Source organism: Vicia villosa, unplaced genomic scaffold (assembly GCF_029867415.1).
Source record: "Vicia villosa cultivar HV-30 ecotype Madison, WI unplaced genomic scaffold, Vvil1.0 ctg.000218F_1_1, whole genome shotgun sequence".
NCBI lineage: Eukaryota > Viridiplantae > Streptophyta > Magnoliopsida > Fabales > Fabaceae > Vicia > Vicia villosa.
The window spans coordinates 1,295,602-1,303,734 of record NW_026705082.1 but is presented as its reverse complement, the minus strand read 5'-3'; the positions used below and the strand labels follow the sequence as shown (position 1 = coordinate 1,303,734).

Below are 8,133 nucleotides of genomic sequence, written 5' to 3'. Positions count from 1 at the left end.
AGAGAGCCTGATATCTTTAAAAGTTTATATTGACCCTGATATCTTTTATTTATATATATTCTTACAAAAGAGATAATGTGAGTTATACTCCTCATCTCCTTATGAAAACATATTTTAACACAAGAAGAACTTCATTATGAACATGTGTTAATTCAAACGTTAAGATTTCTATGAAAGCAAACATTTAAATAGGCAGGTTTACTTCCAATTTCAAATGTTAAATATGTCAAGATCATAAATATTCAGGATCATAAATTCATAACCATTCATCAATAAATTAATACATAGATAATCATTCTAATTTATAGACCACAACCACATCACATGTTTTCAACTGCCTTCAACACAGATGATAATATGTTTGATTTTCACTCATCGATAAGTTCACCAATTTCAGAATAAATCACAAGATCGTAATATAGTCCTTAATAAAACCTCTTGATAAGGAAGATGACCTTCTTCATTAAAAGGAGTCCACTGCCGCACATTTTTTATCTGCTCACGGCACCTCTTCCACAAACTTTCACTCAAACGAAGATTACCACACTCTGCAATGTTAAGAGACTCAAGAAGAGGACATCCATCAAGAATTGCAACCAACCCTGCATCACGGATTAGGTTTCCTCTGATATTAAGATGACGTAAACCAGACATCGTTTCAGCAATGGCAAATGCCTCTGCATTATCATCATCATAATACCCAAAGTAATCAATCCCTCTTGTCACATATTTGAAAGATTTCAAAAGAGGGCAAGATCGACCGAGAACTTCAAGAGATTCCTTCACTAGGTTGCAAAATGAAATGTCCACTTCCTCTAACTGCGGAAGCTTTCTCACAGCAGCGCTGAATCCTTTATCTGAAATTAGCTGGCAATCCAAAAGCCGCAGGCGTAGTAGGTTTTCACCACTTACAAATTTGAACAAAAAAACCATTAAAAATTGTACATATATAGAATATTATTCAGCAATAAGATCTTAAAAAACTAACAATTGAATGAAAAAAAAGAAAGTAAAATAATATAAATAATTACTTCTCAGTTATGCATTCAAGGAGTTCATTGGTACAAAAATATTCAATATCAACATCTTCAAGATGACCGCAACTTCTTTCAACAGCATAATGGCAAATCTTCACCAGATCATTATGAAAAAGTAGTTCACAGGTGAAGCTGGTCATATGAATAGTTTTCCACAGAGAAGGATCCTTACAAATGTTCCACCAAAGAGGACAAACTTGACATACACTTTTCACAATGTCAATGGTATCAATTCTCTGTAAGATGTTTATTGTGATTTTTCTCGGAAGTTCAAGCCAATTTGGCAAGGGTTTGGCACCACATTCTTTTTCCTTTGAATTAATAGAACAAGAGGCCATATTCATGTAAGCAAAGCGAAGGGTCGTATAAAATGATTCCCAAATATAACCTTTTATAGACAATTACATTGAAACCTAAACGTTTTAGTAATTTGTACTATTGGAGTAGTTTTCAAAAAACTTTGTAAAATGATTATTGTCACATGAGAAGCACCCCAACCGTTTTGAAAAAGAAACGCCAAAGGATAAGAATAAAAGCAGTTCGGTTTTCCATAACAATCAAAGATGCTAGGCTTTTAAATTTTGTGACCTATGATTTCAAGGTTCATTAGACTATGTTTTGATGGGTGGTATAGGATTTAAAGGGTATTTTCGGAGATGCATGTGAGAAACACTTTTTTGTCAAGATCAGAAGTATTTCGGAGATGCATCTCCAAACAACTTATTTTTTTAAGTTTTTAAACTTTTCGGAGATACACCTCCAAATTAAGATATATACAGCAAACCCACGACAGAATCCCTTATTCTGTTTTAATTTTAAACTCAAACACTCAAACGTTCCAAAACCTCAAAATATCTACTTTCAAAGTTCATTTCAACTAATTTATATTCATTTCCACTAATTGCAACTTATTTCAATTTCTTATTTCAACAAATTTTAACAACTCTCAAAGCTCCAAATTTGAGTAAGTTTCTATGAATCCCTTGTTCTACTTTGCATGTGTATAATAAGTTTATAATAATTTAATTTATATATGTTGAAGTATAACTTGTAAAATGTGGTTGTTTGGTGTAAAACTTGCATTTTTTGGCAATTTAGGTTGAAGCTTCAAAAATGGCAGTCGGAGGAGTTTTCGGAAGTGCATATTCGAAAACACCTCTAAGGAGTTTCAGATATGAACTTTCAAAATTATTCATGGGTTTTGTTTTCAAACCTTTTGTTCTTGTTCATTCTCTTTGAGTACTAATTATTATTTTCCAAAAAATGGCTGAGAACTTGAACATAATGAGACTCCACAAGCCAAGCCAAACAGCTTCCGCTCGGCGTCGGAGAGCTGAGCAATCTATGATGGTTCGAGGACGCAGGCAGGTATCGCAGGAGAAAGTGGAAGGAGCATTCTTGAAGGACCTTTATCACGACAACCTTGATGCGACAACTGATTCCGAAACTGAGGGTGATATCTTCTTTGTTCACTATCACAGTCAGTGTGTATTAAGGTGTTACTTCATGTTCATGGTTGCCACGTCCATTTTTATGGTCAAAAGTGCCAACTACGGGGATGTAACATACCTTCGTTTTTTTTATTTCTTACCATTTTCAGTTTGCTTTTTTATTATCGTTTTAATCTAATTATGTATTAAAACATTGATGATTTTAAAAAAAAAATCACTGTCTAGGGTTTCAGAGATGCAAATCGGAAACCTTTCTCACGCATTAAGGGTGTTTTCGGAGATGCATATCCAAAACAACAACTTTTATGGTGTGTTCGAGTATGCATCTCCAAAGGATATTTTGGAGTTTTTAAAGTTTTATTTCACCCCTAGAAGGAGTATAAAGAAATTCTCATAATTAATAAGATTTTATTGTTTTGATTTACAAATAATGAATGTAATGGAATTGAACATGATGAAATCCATTCCATCCAATTCTTCATTTTTTATTTCATCCAAATTGTGGTGTATGTGATGGAATGAGACATTTTAAATAAAAGGGTTAATTATGTTTTTGGTCCCTATAAATTACCAATTTTTGATTTGGTCCCTATAAAAAATGGCATGTTTTGATCTCTAGAAAATAATTATGCACGTAGTTTTAGTCTCTGCTGTTAAATTAATGTGTATTTTTGAATGATTTTTTCGTAGACATGCTTAGAATGTTATAAAAAGTTTCTTGAAACAAAAGGAACTTGAAATTTGATCTCTAAGTCGAGATTTTCATTATTTTTATCATTTTCTTTTGAAATTAAAAAAAAAATCATATTTAATTTTTCTAACTTTAAAAAATTCTAAAATTTGTTAAATAAATATTTTACAATATTCTAAACATATATGAAAAAAATTATTAAAAAATTTATAAGTTAAAGGGTAGTAAAATAATTTTCAAAATTTTAGAAAATAGCAGAGACCAAAATTTTACATAAAATTTTTGTAGGGATCAATATATATCATTTTTTTAATAGAGACTAAAAACAAAATTTAATATATTTATAAGAACGAAAAACATATTTAACCCTAAATAAAATAACCTCACAATGGATTGAGATCCATGTTTTGTTCCGCTCCGCTCCGTTATGTTTCATTCCACTCTGCCCCTTTATGTTTCATTCCACTCTGCCCCTTTATGTTCCATTAATTCAAACATAAGCTTAGTAACGAAAGAATTTATTATATATGAGCTTTTCCATACTTTTCTTGATAAGATTGTTTAAATAATTCAAATATACTCTTCATCTTTTATGGATCAAGTAAATGATCAAGTAAATGTGTTAAGAAAATTATTTCTCCCCCTTCAACTTTACATTTCAGGTATGTATGATTTTTCCATGATTTAGTTTATCTTTAATTTTTCTTTTATTATTATATGTTGTTTTTGTTGATAAAAGTTGTATGTTGTTTATGACTTAGTTATTGTTGATATATGCTGAATGTTGTTTAAGCTATGTTGTTGTTGATAAAAGTTGTATGTTGTTGATGATTAAGTTATTTTTTATATATGTTATATGTTGTTTAAGGTATTTTGTTGTGAAAGTATGTTGTTATTGATAAAGAGTTGTATGTTGTTGTTAATTTAGTTATTGTTGATATATGTTGTATGTTGTTGTTGATAAAAGTTGTGGGTTGCTGTTAATTTAGCTTATATTGTTATATGCTATATTTTGTTTAAGGTGTGTTGTTGTTGACAAAAATTAGATGTTGTTGATGATTTAGCTTTTGTTGATATATTACTGAAAAAATTTGTATTATATTGATAAAAATTGTATGTTGTTGTTGATTTAGCTTTTACTGTTATATGTTGTATTTTGTTTAAGTTGTATTGTCGTTGATAAAAGTGAGATGTTGTTGATGATTTATTTTTTATTGATATATGCTGCAGAAGGAGTCAACCCACAACACTAAGAAGTCGACTCATTCGTGTTGTGTGATGACTCATAGCATCTGTGTGTCGACTCATTATGGACAGATACTTTGTTACAAAACTTCTTTTAGTGGGAATCAACACTAAACTCGAGGGAGTCGACTTAGTGTTGTGTGTCGACTCTAAAGGCCATATGTGTCGATCCATTTTTAACAAAAACAAATCTTTTCAACATGCTTTAGAGGGAGTCGGCTCCTAACACGGATGAGTCGACTCCAAACATAGGTTTTCATGAAAGTTGATATATTTGACATTTTTTACTTGTCTAAATGCTTATGACTTGTTCTATAAGTATCCTATAATGAAATTGAAACCTAGACATAGAGAGATAAGGTCCAATGCACAAATAATGCATATTCCTAATTTTGACATCATTCAAAACATCTAAGAGGGGGTGAACAAGACTCTCCTAGTCTTCCTATACAATACTCTAACAAAATCACCAAGAAAAATCCTCCTGTGATTTTATACACTTATATCCAACAATCCTTGGAAAATAAGCAAAAACTTCTACAAGAAGAAATAATCCATATTCTTATAGATCCCTCCTAGTACCAAACAATTCTTAATAATTAGGAATTTATAGTAAATACATTAGGTTATGTTGATCTTGTATTCATCAAAACATGTTGGAAGCTTGTCTTCACATTTAGTATGTAGATGAATCAAGTATTTGGAAGATGCTTCCATTAAGAATGTATGGTCTATCAAGGTTATTCTTTGAGGATTTGAGTTGGCCTTAGGCCTGCAGGCACTACGCCAAAATAGAGTTTATGCAACACCCTTTCTACTAGTGTTATTTTTATATAAAAAAGTTGCTAAAAACTAAAAGAGTACATTAGATAACGCTTTTTGGTAATAAGCGTTGGAATAAGTTATCCACATAGGTTACGCTTTGTAATATAAGCGTTGTTGTATGTTAAATAAAAAATAATAATTTTTAAAAATAATATATTAGACAACGTTTTTACTTTAGACAACACTTATTAATAAATAAATTAAAGTGTTGCCTTAAGTAGTACATTAGGCAGCACTTATTTAAAAAAAAAAAAGTGTTGTCTTTAATAGTACATTAGGCATCACTTATAAATAAATAAAAGTGCTGCCTTAAGTGGTTCATTAGGAAGCGCCCATAAATATACAAAAAGTGTTGTATAATGTACACATAAAATCATTGAAATTTTCAAAAAAATCAACGTTAGGAAACGCTTATTAATAAATAAAAATATTGTCTTAAGTAGTACATTAGGCAGTGCTTATTAGTAAATCAACACGATGTCTTAAGTAGTACATTAGGCAACGCTTATTAATAATTAAAAGCGCTGCCTTAAGTACTACATTATGACACACTTATTAATAATTAAAAATGTCGCCTTAAGTAGTACGTTAAGAAGCACCCGTAAGTAAATAAAAAACATTGTCTAATGTACACATAGAATCTTTAAAGTTTTAGCTAACTAAAATTTCCGAAAAAGTTAACATATGTGAGAATCGAACCCCTGATACTTGGCTTTTTGGATGGTTTATATATATATATATATATATATATATATATATATATATATATATATATATATATATATATATATATATATATATAAGGAGAGATAAAATTACAACCGAAGAGTTACACCACAAGTTACACTCGCTCATAACTTCATTTCAAATAAATATTTTTTAAAATCAACCGTTGGATTGAAACATAATATCATATCGATCATAACTATAAAGTTTGAGATCAATCTATAATGATTTACTATTTTATTGAATTACATCAAAGTTAACGTTATATGGAATTTCATTTTGAAGCTAATCTTTGAATATCTTGATGGTATAGCAAATCATTATAGATTAGTCTCAAAATTTATAGGTATGATCTATATGATAGTACGTTTCAATCTAATGGTTGATTTTAAAATATATTTATTCAATGTGAAGTTATTAAGCGAGTGTAACTCATGGTGTAACTCTTCGAGTGTAATTTGATATATATATATATATATATATATATATATATATATGCACAAAATTCCAAAAAAATACTATAATAGGAGATCGAACCTCTACTTTTAAAGATATTCACAAACTTCTCAACCACTCAACTACATTTCATGCTATTAATCTCTTATTTAATAGTTCATAACTATTTTAAAAATAATTTTAAAAATATTTAAAAAAAAATCTTTCAAATCAATTATTTAAGTTATTTTCTTTCCCTTCTTTTTCACTATTTTCATAATTTATCATTTCTTCTCTTTTATTTTGTAGGTTTTATGTTTTTTTTTTGTATTATTTAAATTTTGTGAATTTTTTTTATTGTTTTTCTTTGTGTTTGCAATGAAAAATTTTGTTTCTTTTTCTTTGTGCCTACAATGAAATACTTTTAATTTGATTATTTAGGGTTTAATTTTTTATTTTGTGGGTTTTTAGTGAAGTTTATGTTTGGTTACAAAAACCATAATGAGTCTAGAAATCAATTCTTAATAGTTGTTAAGATTTATCCATGTTAACAAAGTATATAATTTTAAAATTATATATATATATTGAATGTAAGAATTGTATGGAAGAATTGAAACATGCAGTGCAAAGAGAGATGTGAAATTTTAGTATTTACTATTAAATTGGTGGTTTTTGATCAAATTCAATAACTAAATTTCATTTTACCCAATTCAATAGAATGGATGTATGAAGCATTGTGGCATTTTCTTCAATTTGAGACAAGAGAGAGGTTATAGTGATTCTCTTAATTGTCAATGGGAATGTTTCAGTATACAAAACAATGGAACACTATCAAATAGAAGCTCGAGTATCAAAGACTAAATCGAATAACATTACACGGATTATAGTACATAGTGAATACCATATTCTAAAGACGGTATGAATTTATAATTCAGTTATTATTTTGATTTATTATCTAATTAATTTTAACTCAATTATATTATGTTATATTATGCAGTACTTTGACGACTTCAAGTGTTTTACTTACTCGGAAGATAAATTGAAGGAAATTAATGAGGATTGGAGTGAATACATATATGTCAAATAATAGTTACTGCCAATGCTTTTATCGAAAAGTGCTGCCTAAAGAGGATTTACGCCAACGTTTTTAAACTTAAAGCGTAATGTAGAGTATACTTAAGCCATCACTTTTAATAGAAAATGCTGCCTAAAGTGCGCCTAATTCATCGCTTTTAACAGAAAGCGCTACCTAAAGTGTAATTAAGCCATCACTTTTAGCACGAAACGCAATCTAAAGGGCACTTAAGCCAACACTTTTAACAAAAAGTGCGGCTTAAGCGCACTTAAGCCAGCGCTTTTACATTAAAAAAAGCGTTGTTTATACCTATATTCGCTAGAATAGACAACGCTTAAAAGTGCTTCCTAAGGTAAAAAAAATGCTGCCTAAGGTCATTTATGTGACCTAGTGGAGTTAATTTAGCCAATAGTACTCTCATTAGGGTGAGTTATGACCTTGCTTTCTTAGACCTAGCAAGAGTCTCTCTCAAGTATCTTAATTTTCAGGTGGGGGCGACCCCCGAATGTCATCTAAGTGGGGAAACGATAGTTAGTTTCATCATTAAGAAACTACATTAGTGGAGGCAAATGTAAGTGTCCCTAGGATGAAGAGTGATCCTTCTTAGTTCTATTCTTAATGCCAATAATATTTGCTTTTTTTTCTTTT

The 8,133-nt window shown here is 29.7% G+C and overlaps 1 protein-coding gene across 1 annotated transcript; it reads right to left on the bottom strand.

Moving 5' to 3' along the window:
- Nucleotides 1-377: 377 nt before the first annotated feature.
- LOC131625506 (putative F-box/LRR-repeat protein 23) lies at nt 378-1,375 on the bottom strand. Its single transcript, XM_058896357.1, has 2 exons — nt 1,032-1,375; nt 378-907 (listed from the first exon to the last, which is right to left on the bottom strand). The coding sequence occupies exons 1-2, from the start codon at nt 1,373-1,375 to the stop codon at nt 394-396; spliced, it is 858 nt and encodes a 285-aa protein (XP_058752340.1). The 3' UTR covers nt 378-393.
- Nucleotides 1,376-8,133: the final 6,758 nt, after the last annotated feature.

Bases quoted from the DNA above. Each gene is read 5' to 3' on its own strand.
- LOC131625506 (XM_058896357.1), bottom strand. From the start codon at position 1,375: ATGGCCTCTTGTTCTATTAATTCAAAGGAAAAAGAATGTGGTGCCAAA. The intron at 908-1,031 runs GTAATTATTTAT...CAAATTTGTAAG, and splicing joins CTTGAATGCATAACTGAGAA to TGGTGAAAACCTACTACGCC.